Below are 13705 nucleotides of genomic sequence, written 5' to 3' on the forward strand. Positions count from 1 at the left end.
TTGTGTGTGTGTGTGTACTTCACTAAGTACATAAATCAGCAGCTGTTGAAGTCAGAAGTGTAAAACAGTAAGCACAGACGCAGAAAGGCGTGATGACGATGCCAATGCGGTGTGCTAATCCTTACAGCCGCCTCTACGAGATTACAGCCTGTTTATTTTTAAACCTATTAAAATAAAGTTTCATTTCTGTTCCTGTCTGTGATTACTGTCTGCAAACTGACGCAATTCAGCATCAGTCTCCAAGTGAGGTTCATTCAAGTGTGATGAAAACAACTGTTGACCTCTGCTGCCATCATGTGTCTGAATATAGTTCTGCTAGTGTGTGGATCAAACAACTTAAAGGAACACTCCACTTTTTTTGGAAATAGGCTCATTCTCCAATAGGGTTGGGCGATGTCGACCAATTGCGATGGACGATGGCATCGTCGTCATAGGCGGGGGGTTGGGGGGGGGGGGGGGGTGATAGCTGTTGTTAAATAATTAATTCATAACGAAGCCTACCATTTCCACTACCTGACCCGCATGGTCTTTGTTTTACCCATAACCAAACTAGGGCTGCAACAGCTAATCGATAAAATCCATTTCCATTTATGCATAAAAGTTCATTATGACAGTCTGTGTTAAGTTTACTGAATGAGCGTCAAACATCCGGAACACAGACGGGGAGACAATTAATCCTCAGCGCAAAAACATTCATTGTGCTGAAACATCTGTCCTTGAATGTTAAATTTAGATTTAAAATACCAGATTTTTACCACCGCGGTGGTAATGGACCAACTACCGCAGGTGGCGCGGTGTTTTCAAAATAAATTAGGCTCAAACATTAATAACAAACGTGCGTGTTTATTTTAGCAATTGGTCAGTGAACAAGCAGCCTACAAAACGCTAAAATAAATCAAATAATGAATACATTTAAATAAGAAAGTAGCCTAAATAAGTGTTAAATATGCTATTAAACAGACATTCGTTGCAAAAAATTCCTAACAACCTCGACAGCTGATCAGAATTACTGGCCCGAGTCCGACTGGAACCTTTCTCTTTCTCTTCCACATTGCACAGCTGCTGTTTTTAATAGCGAAGTAATGACATTTATTTTCGTTTCTTTAGTTTATAAAGTTAATTTAGAAATATATTTGGAACACGTTTTGTTTGTAAAATTCAAGTTTTTGTTTTTTAAAGTAACGACCAAGCGGTTAATGGTCAATTTATAGCCTTCTCAAGTCATCACAATTTAAAATCCATAGATATAAGAAAAACCTTAAAGCATATCACAATATTAGTTTATTCGTTTAACCTAGATAAATCCTATATACTAATAGGCGCATATCTAATCATTTTGCGGAGAGCTTTTTGGAGAAGCGCATTTGCACGACATGGAGATGCCAGCGCCATGTGAAACTTAATTTTTGCTCATAAAGGTAAGAGTAAAATTTACTTTAAACTATTACTTAACTAGGCTACTATGAAACGAAATAATTCAAGTCAAAAACAAAACTCATTCATTCACGGGGCTTTGCGACCAGCTTAACACTACTGCGTGCATTTGAACGCGGAACTCTGCTGGAGGCACTTGCGCTCGCTGCTGCTGATGCTGCTGCTGTTGGCGGGACACTAAACACAGCCACGGCAGAATAAATAGCAGAAACACTGTATTTTATGCTTGTTATAGTGTGTTTTTCTTCAGATTTTTTTTCTTTATTACGAATAATCGTTAGTTGCAGCCCTAAACCAAACCATAAATAAATAAATTTAAGTTACACACAAATTACCACCTGCCAATCACTTTTTCCGCCTCATTTATTAATGTAAACGAACATAGTTCGTGTAATTCGTTTGGAGTTCACTGTAATTTGTATTGTGATCGCTACCAACTTCCTTATTATTTCCTCATAATAATAATAATAATAATAATAATAGTAAAGTAAGTAAAGATGCGGAAATTGAAAGCATGCATTTCATTTGGCTGTATAGTGTGATTTAAGTGTGCGTTTTTCGCGAGCGGGTTGCTGCTGCGGCGGGGGCGGGGCGATGGATCGCGATGCCGGCTCAGCATCGCGATGCCTATCGGCCATCGGCGATGGACGATGGCATCGTCTATCGACCCAACCCTATTCTCCAACTCCCTTCTCCTGTACTGGCGTTATCTCTTTTAGCATAGCTTAGCATAGATCATTGAATCCTATTAGACCAATAGCATCGCGTTAAAAAATGTCTAACGAGTTTCGATATTTGTTGTATTTAAAACTTGACTCTTCTGTAGTTATATCGTGTACTAAGACCGGTGGAAATGCAAAGCTGCGAGTTTCTAGGCTGATAAGATTAGGAACTACACTCCCATTCCGGCGTAATAGTCAAGGAAGTTTGCTGCTGTAATATGGCCGAAGCAGGCGGAGTATTATCAGAAATGAGTTCCCAGCTAGTTTAGCATTTGCACATGTGCTGCGTGGTATTACTGCTCTTGCTTCAGCCTTATTACGGCAGCAAACTTCCTTGACTATTACGCTGGAATGGGAGTGTAGTTCCTAATCTTATCAGCCTAGAAAATTGAAGCTTTGCATTTCCACCGGTCTTAGTACACGATATAACTACAGAAGAGTCAAGTTTTAAATAGGACAAATATGGAAACTCGTTGGTCATTTTTGAACATGATGCTATTGGTCTAATAGGATTCAATGATCTATGCTAAGCTATGCTAAAAGTGATATCGCCAGAACAGGAGAACGGCTGAATGGATTTCAAAACAGTAAAACTCAACTTATTAACTCGGGGGGAGTTGGAGAATGAGCCTATTTCCAAAAAAAGTGGAGTGTTCCTTTAAAGAAATGTATCACTCACTTAGAGATTACAATGTACTTACCAAAAGTGTGGGGGAGGTGATAACAGAGTTCAAACAAAGATGTCTATTAAAAACATATTTTTACTTTCTAATGGCTTAGGATCTTCTAAATGATGACACAATCCCTTAAATGTGAGACCAGCTTAGAATTGAAAACTTGAATATGGTTTCTTCTGAACATGCGTATTAGTATATGCATAATTTTGTATAGATTTTGTTGCATATGTCTCATTTGTTTGCTTTTATGTATTTTCTGTCATTCACTTTTCCGTGTAACTGACAAGTCTACCTTTTTCATGGTTCTGTATGTTTAAAAGAGAAGAAAAAATCTAAATCTGTTTAAAAAAGATGGTTTCTTCTGATTCTTTCTGCATCCACACAGAAATTACAATACTTAAAAAAGCTTATATCTTTGTTGTATACACTATCATTCAAAAGTATTTGTATGGTAAGTCTCTTTTGCTTACCAAGCCTACATTTATTTGATCCAAAATACAGCAAAAGCAGTAATATTGTGAAATAGTTTTACTATATAAAATAACTGCTTTCTATTTGAAAATATTTTAAAATGTAATCTATTCCTCTGATCAAAGCTAAATTATCAGCATCATTACTACAGTCTTCAGTGTCACATGATCTTTCAGAAATCATTCGACTATGCTGATTTGCTGTTCAAGAAACATTCATTTATAATAATAATAATAATAATAATATTTATAATAATAGTATAATCAGTATAATTTTTATTTATATATTTATATTAATGTTTGGGAAATAAATTATAGAAATACTTTTATTTAGCAAGGCTGCTTTAAATTGATCAAAAGTGATTTTGATCACTCTATTTCAGATAAATGCTGTTCTTCTGAACTTTCTATTCATCAAAGAAACCCGAACAAAATCTACTCAGCTGTTTTCAACAACATAATAACAATAATAATAATAAATGTTTGTTGAGCATCAAATCAGAATATTAGGATCATTTCTGAAGAATCATGTGACTAATGATGCTAAAAATTCAGCTTTGGAATAAATTACATTTTAAAGTATATTCAAATAGAAAACAGTTATTTTAAATGAAAAAAATGTTTTAAAATTTTACTGTTTTTGCTGTACTTTGGATCAAATAAATGCAGGCTTGGTGAGCAGAGAAGACTTCTTTAAAAAAAAATTATAAATCTTACTGTCCAAAAACTTTTGACTGGTAGTGTACTGAAAAAGAGAAGTCAAGCAGATGCATTTTAATTTAGAACACTTGGTTTGCCTAAACTTATTTCAACACCATTTGACCAGCCTAATATGGACGGACAATATGACCTAAACCATAAATAATTATGGGGACGATTTTTGTTTTTGAAAGAAGTATGTTCAGCAAGACTGCATTTATTTGATTAAAAAAATACAGTAAAAAAAAAACAATAATACTGAGAAATTATTCTATTTTCTATTTTAATATATTTTGAAATGTAATTTATTTCTGTGATGGCAGTGTCTTCAGAAATCATTCTAATATGTTGATTTGTTGCTGAAAATGGTTATAATGGTTGCTTTTGCTACATTTATCAGGATTCTTTGATAAATAGAAAGTCTAACAGCATTTATTTTACATTTTTTGTAACATTATACATGTCTTTACTGTCATTTGTGATGAATGTAAGGCATCCTTGGGTGATAGAAGTATCCATTTATTTAAAAAAAATCTTACTGACCAATGTTTGTATATTTATAGATAACAACACAGTTCTGCATATTACCAATCACACGGTATAGGAGAAGCTCTAACCATAGCGCCAAATTATGTCTTTTAATAAAACATCCCTGAAGGAGAGCTTATCTTGATCATGTGCTCATAACAGTTTAAAACAATCATCTCCCACTTTCATACTCACCAGTCATGGGGTCAAACAGTTGGTTGGCTTCAAGGTCAGTGAAAGTGCTCATGCAGCAGGGGCAGCGGAAGGAGGCTCTGTTAGTTGAGTCCCGTTCATCAGTCTCAATGCGTCTGCGCATGTGGTCCAGCTTGTACTTCACCACATTAACCAGCAGCCGGTAGTTAATGAAATAGTAATTGTGTCGCGTCGTCTTGCCGTCCGGTGCCGTCTCCACGCGCATACGGCATTTGACGAACTTATCGGACTTGAGTGTGTTCAGAACCGAGCGCAGCTGCTTGCGGTCAAACTTGAGCAGTTCCAGCATGTCCTCTTCTCGTACACAGGGGTTCCGGATCAGCACATCCAGAGCGAGAGCATGCTCGATGCCATAGAAACCTCGCACAACCTGCTTTGCCAGCCGTTTTAGAGAGGCAGGGACCTCTGTGAGCAGCTCTGGTTCAGTCATGATGGAGGGAAGGGAAAGAGTAGACCTAAAGAACTGGAAGTATTTTCAAGACCAAGAACAAGTTTTTAGGAAGAACGGAAGTGGATGGTAATAGGAAGGATCAGGTCTCCTGGTGTTTGAGAAGGGGATCAGGTGGATGACTTTGGGATTGTAGGACGGAGGTCTGTGAAAAGGAAAAGAGATAAATTACACATATGATCCAATAATGATCTATATGTACATCCAAATGTCAACAGTTTTTGTTTTTGTTTTGTTTTTTAGAGAGAAAATGGTAGCATATATATATTTTTTTTTTACTAATTTTAACTTGCCCTGCTACAAATATGCTAAATAGCTACGTATTTAGTAACAGAACAAAATATTTTCCATGAAATCAAAATTTCTTTAAAAACACCAACAAAAAAAAAGATTACCCAGACAGCTAGAAATTCTTTTTTCTTTTTTGCTAAAAGCAATAGGTCAATTTTTTGGAAATTACTATTTATACATCATCTGAAAGCTAAACAAATAAGCTTTCCACTGAAGTATGGTTTGTTAGGATAGGATACGGCTGAGATTCCGAAATCTGAGGGTCAATTAAAAAAAATACTGAGAAAATCACCTTTAAAGTTCTCCAAATGAAGTTCTTAGCAATGCATATTACTAATCAAAAATTAACTTTTGATATATTTACAGTAGGAAATGTACACAATATGTTCATGATCTTTACTTAATATCCTAATGATTTCTGGCATAAAAGAAAAATCCATCATTTTGACCCATACAGTGTATTTTTGGCCATTGCTACAAACATACCCATGCTACTTAAGACTGGTTTTGTGGTCCAGGGTCACATATATTACAGATGTTCCCAAGATTATCAGAAGTCATTCTCACAGTTTCATTCTATGTTTAATCTATGTTAGCCAGCTAATTAATATTACCTAAACATTCAAATCAACACAACTGACAACAACAACGTTCACTTTTTTTTACAGAAAGGCTGTCTGGAAGGTTTGTTGCTGGACCAAGATTATCATCTGAACAAACCATACAGAAAAAATAAGAACCATAAATGACCAACGTAGACCCAGTTACAATCACTTTAAATGAAAGAAGAGACCATTTGTGATATTTATTAGTCATGGACTATACATGCATACTGTGTGAATTACATGAACCAAAACAATGTGACAGTTCAGCTCACTACCCAATGAAGCTTGTTTATCTCATTGTTGAGTTTAATACTAGAGTATCGAAACTGAATATATCGAAAGGTACCGTTAGATTAATATCATCAGCAAAATAAACAACATAAAAGCCGGAACGATAGGAACAAAAACCGCTCAAACCTTAAATTTTCCTCCTGTTTGGACCTGAACAAGTTTCCTAGTTCGGCATCACGTTAACGTTTAGCGGAAATGACGCATAATGTTGCTGGCTTGCTGCAAAGTCCGTAGACGATTTAAAAAAATCATTTATAATTATTAATGAAAAAGTTATTATGTTATTTATTATTATAAATTAATTGCGTTGGTACATTTAAGATAGCAAAAAAAGTTCATATATTTAGCCCGAAACTAAAACGTTGAAATAATAACAATAATAATAAAAAACACCATGTTTTAAGGGTCTTTTTGCTGTGTCTCAGTAACACTGTTGAATATACCGTTCAACGGGATGTAAACTATACGCGTTTATATTTATGACCCGAAATTATTTTGCATTGAATTCTTATGTGAGGTTATATTTGACATAATAGGACTTTTGTCATAGAATGATGTGCACCCGCTTCCGCTTTGTGCTTCCTTGTTGTTTCCACCATAGATATGTATAGAATGACTAGATGTCTCGTCTGCGTTGCTGGCCAACGGAGTCGAACGTCCGCATATGGCGGCCATCTTACCACAGGCTGCTCGCTCACCCAATATACTGTGTTGATAGTAAACCATGTCATTTTTAAATAGCCATAACGTGCTCAATTTTAAACCGATTTTCAAACGGTTTGATTTATTATAAACGTCAAATATGTAGTTATGACACTAAATACTTTTGAATAATTATCTTATGTTCTAAAAAATGTAATAATGTTCTAGGATAAGTAGACTAAGCCTACAAGGTTTCCCTTAACAAATGTACATCAAGAAACGCTGCATGTTGAAATCCACACCCTGCGCAGTGATGACAATAACACAGCACAAAGAACTAAAGACCATATTTCCAAATTGTTAATAAAAATATTTTTACACATAAAATGGTAGTAAACCAGTTTGTTTAGACATTATAAAGGCACTTTTCAAAGATTTTTGAAGATGTATTAAATTTTTTTTTTTTTTTACATTTTCATTAAAAATTTAGCGAAGTAAGGAAGGTGTCCCAGTGGTGCTGGTTCTGGTCCTCATCCAGCTGGGACTGATAAGTGATGAAGTGAATAGGTTGGCAGGTTGTGGGTCGCTAGGCTGTGCAGGCCAGGAAGTGTGGACAAGGGGACAGCAACAAGAGATGGTAGGGCAGTCGTTGGGTTGGGACTTCAGGTGCGATGAGGGCCAGCGGGACATCAAATACAAGGATAGCTGATGACTGGAAAAGGTTTACCTCACAAGTGAGGTTAAGAGGGGAAGAAATAGAGTGGGTTAGCATTACTATAACTCATGATCAGTGGCGGCTGGTGAATTTTTTTTGTGATTTTCACATACAAATGAAGCATTCTGACAAAATAATAGATACAAGTTAACATTCTCTCCCTGTGTCTGTATGTGTATTTGTGAGAAAGTGAGAGAGAGAGAGAGAGAGAGAGAGAGAGAGAGAGAGGGGGGGAATGTGATTATAAAATGTGTGTCTGTTACGGCCAATCTATTGTGTTGGTAACTTTACTCAAATCTATCTACAGCCAAATACAATAAAATACCAACATAATGTGTGCAACCTTTTATGTGTGGTTGTTCAAGACACACTGAAGGCATGATGCGACCATAGGTTTGCAGAGAACTACATACAATATGCACACTGAAGGCATGATGCCACCATCGGTTTGCAGAGAACTACATACAATATGCACACTGAAGGCATGATGCCACCATCGGTTTGCAGAGAACTACATACAATATGCACACTGAAGGCATGATGCCACCATAGGTTTGCAGAGAACTACATACAATATGCACACTGAAGGCATGATGCCACCATAGGTTTGCAGAGAACTACATACAATATGCACACTGAAGGCATGATGCCACCATAGGTTTGCAGAGAACTACATACAATATGCACACTGAAGGCATGATGCCACCATAGGTTTGCAGAGAACTACATACAATATGCACACTGAAGGCATGATGCCACCATAGGTTTGCAGAGAACTACATACAATATGTACACTTGAAAGGGGTGGGGTGGTGGTGTGGGGTTGTGAGGGCCGCTGTAACCCAGTGTCCATCCTCACGGGAAAGGGGAGGGTGGTGGTGTGGGGTTGTGAGGGCCGCTGTAACCCAGTGTCCATCCTCACGGGAAAGGGGAGGGTGGGGGTGGGTTGTGAGGGCCGCTGTATCCAGTGTCCATCCTCACGGGAAAGGGGAGGGTGGTGGTGTGGGGTTGTGAGGGCCGCTGTATCCAGTGTCCATCCTCACGGGAAAGGGGAGGGTGGTGGTGTGGGGTTGTGAGGGCCGCTGTAACCCAGTGTCCATCCTCACGGGAAAGGGGAGGGTGGGGGTGGGTTGTGAGGGCCGCTGTATCCAGTGTCCATCCTCACGGGAAAGGGGAGGGTGGGGGTGGGTTGTGAGGGCCGCTGTATATGATAGAGAATCCCAGTGTCCATCCTCACTGGAAGACCCACCAGAGACCCACATTGGACTAATGCCCTTTGAAAAGGACTAATTTGTTGTGTTTCTGTCGCATGTTGTTGCTCTGTAAGCTAAGTGTAGTCAATTTCGCTATGTGGTGAAGCCTTAGCTTAAAAAACAGGGAAACAACTAATGTCAACAGTGTATGGTGGTGGCTGTCTATGCCATACTGTGTTTCACTGATGTGCTCCCCGAGCGCAAACACATCCTCTGACCCGATCCTCTTCCGTACAATGTACATGACCTCCAGCTGTTTGATGGGCTGTGATCGTTTGAAACTCGCTGATGCCTGGCGAATGACCCACTCTGCTGCCCTGACGACCCTCACTGTTCCCTCTGAGGGAATCACCAGGCCTCCATTGTTTTTCAGAGACAGTAGGTGGTAACTCTGGTCCTTGATGGCAGATGCAGCATCTGTCACCAGGCTGGCACGGCAGACATCACAGGACAGCTTCTTCAGAGCCCTTCGCACAACAAATCCTGAAATTTGAGTTAGTATAATAACATTGTAACTTATAATAACAACAACAATAACAACAACAACAATAATAATAATCAATAAGAATGGGAAAATCAAAAGGACAACTCTCTTTTTGAACTATGGTCAGATTATTTTCCCACCGATTTGACTATTGGCACTATCGGTTATAGGCTAAATCGACTTTCAGTCAGCCTTTACCTGAAATGTACACGAGAGCATTGTCCACAAGACCATTGAAGCGGACGGGAAGGTAACTGTGGTCATGTAACAATGCAGGAATGTCAGCAAACGGAGAGGGAAGATCTTCTTCTCCTCCTGCTGCAGAGGACATATCTACAGTTGACAGGCTTGTAGAGGTGTCGATAACCGCTGGTAGGGTCTCGGTCTCATCCTGTGCTGTTACATTCCCTCTGCATGGCTTCACAACTCCGCACCGGGCCATCAGCTTTCTAAATATATACTTAAACTGGCTGGCATTGGGGTTGTTATTCCAGCCACCTTAAAAATATATATATACACAATATACAGGTATTACCAAACAATTCAGACTGTATCAGTGTAAATGCAGTATAAATTCAGCAAACAGATAGTAAAACACATTTTTCTAAATACTCAAAGTAGTTTGTGACACTTTCAGATAATGTGTATGTCTTCAGAAAACATGTTTTACCAGAAATGGAAAAAAATAAATAAATAAATAAAAAACATGGACTGACAAACTGAAAAATTATACAACAATGCAATAAGACAACAATTTGCTAAAACTTTGTATGACTTAGTGTTGCAGCTGGTAAATATAAATTATGAACCCTACCGGATGCTCTGATGGAGTTAAACAGGAGTTCCAAGTGGTCCTGGCTGAATCTGTAGGTCAGGACATATCGCTGGCCTTCAAGCAGCACAGGAACCATCGATATCAACGTGTCAATGTTTATGATGAAGCCCAGGACAGAGAGGTACCTTCAAAAGCAAATATTGTATTACTAAGATGATTCTGCGAAAACAGGACACAAGAAAGTAGGGATGCAAACTAACAGTATAAAGTAAAAATAGTGAATGCCCCTAAAGCAGCACTTCTCAGGGCAGAAACAAATTTGGGGGGCTTTTAGCTAACTCGTTTGCATCCCTGACTTAAAATAAAATCAGTGTGAGGTTTAGGATCCTTAAAATTACTTTTAGGACACTAAACCTTCTTGAACTAATTCAACACATAACCTGCAGACCATGCAATACATACCATTTTGACACCGGCATCTGGAAAGAAAAAAACTGAATACAAGAGAATTGGAACACAGACCAATTAGCAAATCTGAACACATTGGAGAAAGATAGCATCATATGAATAATACATAATACCTACCACTTTATGAACTCGCAGAGACAGTAAAGAGCATCTTATGAACTTGATGCAGACAGGACAGAACATCTTACGGGACAGAACATCTTATGAACTCTATGAAGACAGGAGGACAGAGCATCTGAACTTGATGCAGAAGATAGTAGATAAAGAAGAAAACAGAACATCTGTTGAACTTAAGTCATGGACTTGAGGGATGCACTGAAACCGGTAGAGTTTTACCTTAGATAGTTTAATGATTTGTAAATTGACAACTTGTACACATCTTACAAAGACTAAAATAAATCCTTATTTTCTAAATCAGCAGTCTCATTCTGATAATTTAATTATAATTAAGAATTTGTATTGGGTATTGGTGACTACAAATGGTGTCAGTGCATCACTAACTGAACTGTCACTATATTAAAAGACCTCTTTGTTCGGTAAAGGGGTGTGCCATCCTCCATCTTCAAAGTGAGCAAGTACCCCCTGGCTTTTATCAAGAACTCCCTGGTGCTTGTCCAATTCCAAGAACCAAGGGGGGCTTTGAACCCTTTGGCTCTGGGATTGCGACTGTTCAAGATGTCAAACAGCCTGTCTGTTATCTATAAACAAATATCTAAATTAACTGAAAGCACTGAAAACATCACTATAACTTTTACACTTGGTCCCTTTCAATCCTAAACGTGACCAAGGAACAGTTACTCCACACTAAATTAGACTGAATCAGTCTCAATTCAATGTGGAGTCACTGTTCTCAGATCATATTTATGAAAATAAAATAAAATGTTAACGGGTTAATCCCGGAGGCATTCACATTTAGGTTAAAGGGGTTGCACAGGGTTTCTGCAGATATGAACAAGTGAAATTTAAGACTTTTTAAGACCTTTTTAATACCACCTTATATGAAATTTAAGACCGAACCTGTAATGGAAATAGATATTATATTACATGCATACATGTAATATTTAATGTGTTTAATGTAAAAAGTAAACACAATTTCATGGCTGTCATGAACTAAATTTATTACTACGATATACAGTGAACTTTTCATATCAGCAGATACTATTCCACACAAAATATCCCCATAAAAGTACCACTAGAAATATCTGATGTAAAAAAAAAAAAAATTCTGAAGCAATATTTTCATCAGTGCTCTATTAGCTTTTACATCTTAAATCTGCATTTTATTTACCTTTATAAAGGCCTTTTTTTTTACTTTTGAAATGTATGCATTACCTTTGAAATTTATTTTATGAATTTATCAAATTCTAAATGGCTGTTAGCAGTGAGATTACATTTACACTGCAAAATTAAAAGTGAGATTAATGTTTTAAATACATTTATTGATTTATAAATATATACATTAGAAATGTTGGGTGTGGAGGCATACTTTTAAACACACTAAATTACCAGCAGGTGGCGGTAAGTCACTTCATGAGCGAGTTATTTCAACTGATTCGATCAAAACGCTGAATTATAGCAAAACGTTGCTAGGAGAATGCTTCTGCTAATGTTGCATATTGTCTAATATGTAAGTAACTACTTGACTAACTACTTTTTTATTGAGCTAAAATTAATGTAACATTTGTAATTGTGAGAATTTTCAGCAAAAAGCTCACTTGCTATATTACTGAACTATATCATGTTATAAATAAACTATATATTTGAAATTTTTACCTCAGTGTGTTTCTTTAGAGTGCTGTTACATTCATTTGTTTTCAAGTATGTCACAAATAGACCAGAAATACACTATCCATTATCAATTTCTGTTTACATTGAATGTATTAAAATATGAATCTTTCTTGCCTTTCAATGCTTCGCTAGTTGTTTTTGTCACTTCAGTTTTAATCAGGCGGTTTGTTCGGGCAAGTGAAAAAAAAAAAAACATTTTAAAAGTATTTCGAAGGCTGGCTATTGCATGCTGGTCTCATTTGTAGTTTAAATACAGCAAATTATATTTGGAATTGTGAAATAAAGAACTACAACACCACGGAAACAACAAAAAGAGAATTTAAATGAGCATTAGAGGTAGCGTTACATGGACATCGGAAAAATAAGACCTGTGTAAAATTATTTAAGACCTAGAACAACGAATTTAAGACTTAAGGCCTAAAATTTTGATTTTTAAATTTTAGACTTTTTAAGACCCCGCGGAAACCCTGAAGTTGCAGCAATGAATCTCTCAAATGTTGGCAAGAACAGTAGAATGTTGGGAAATGTTTTTGGTCAAATCCCTAGCTATATTACCTTAATAAATTCTGTAGTAGCCTCACAGTCTTTGAACTCTGCATAGCCCACTTCCTGCAAGGTGCGGAGCGCCACTGCCACAGAGTTACTCAAAGTCTGAGCAGCCAGGGAGACCTTGATTGAGTTTATAAGGAGAAATAAAGGGCACATTAGCACTACAAGATACAAACAAGAACATCATCAAAAAGTATAAAAACACAATAAAGCCCTAGAGCCCATTTCTATTGCAGCCCTCTATACATAAATCATCATGCAAACATACCTTCATCTTCTGATTGGCAAAGTTCACATGCTTGTCTGTGACTCGGTTGGCAGCATGTAGACCACTTTTCTTTTGGACATTGTTCAGCTGAACAATGTACTTCCAATTTATACAGCCACTTATGCTTGTTATTGGGCTGTATGCCTGCAGAATCAGATTTTTTTTTTCACTGCACACGTCAACTGTAAAGCACCATATTCTGCACAACTATGTAAATACAATAAAAATGTATAAAAAGCAGAACAGTCAACCCGAGCAGATAGGCAATAATGAGCATGTACCTGCAACATATTGCGTGCCAGCTTCAGCATGTGGCAAGCGTCCATCATAACAAAAACTTTGTCATGGGTAACTGGATGTGGGAAATGGGTCTTCAAAGGCTCAC

The 13705-nt window shown here is 37.3% G+C and overlaps 2 protein-coding genes across 2 annotated transcripts in view; both read right to left on the reverse strand.

Moving 5' to 3' along the window:
• gtf2e1 (general transcription factor IIE, polypeptide 1, alpha) overlaps window positions 1-6563 on the reverse strand; it is a 19002-nt gene extending 12439 nt beyond the window's left edge. The window contains exons 1-2 of the mRNA XM_073846093.1: window positions 6505-6563; window positions 4726-5336 (exon numbers count right to left, since the gene is read on the reverse strand). Coding sequence (XP_073702194.1) covers window positions 4726-5173 — 448 coding nt within the window. The 5' untranslated portion in view covers window positions 5174-5336; window positions 6505-6563. The remainder of the gene's footprint in view (window positions 1-4725; window positions 5337-6504) is intronic.
• Window positions 6564-8077: 1514 nt separating this feature from the next.
• On the reverse strand, window positions 8078-11049 carry LOC141341209 (uncharacterized). The gene is made up of 3 exons (XM_073846357.1): window positions 10287-11049; window positions 9671-9970; window positions 8078-9471 (listed from the first exon to the last, which is right to left on the reverse strand). Exons 1-3 carry the CDS (start codon window positions 10381-10383, stop codon window positions 9002-9004), a joined length of 867 nt encoding a protein of 288 aa, XP_073702458.1. The 5' UTR covers window positions 10384-11049; the 3' UTR covers window positions 8078-9001.
• Window positions 11050-13705: the final 2656 nt, after the last annotated feature.

The sequence above is a fragment of the Garra rufa genome, chromosome 8 (genome assembly GCF_049309525.1).
Source record: "Garra rufa chromosome 8, GarRuf1.0, whole genome shotgun sequence".
In the NCBI taxonomy this organism is placed as follows: Eukaryota; Metazoa; Chordata; class Actinopteri; order Cypriniformes; family Cyprinidae; genus Garra; species Garra rufa.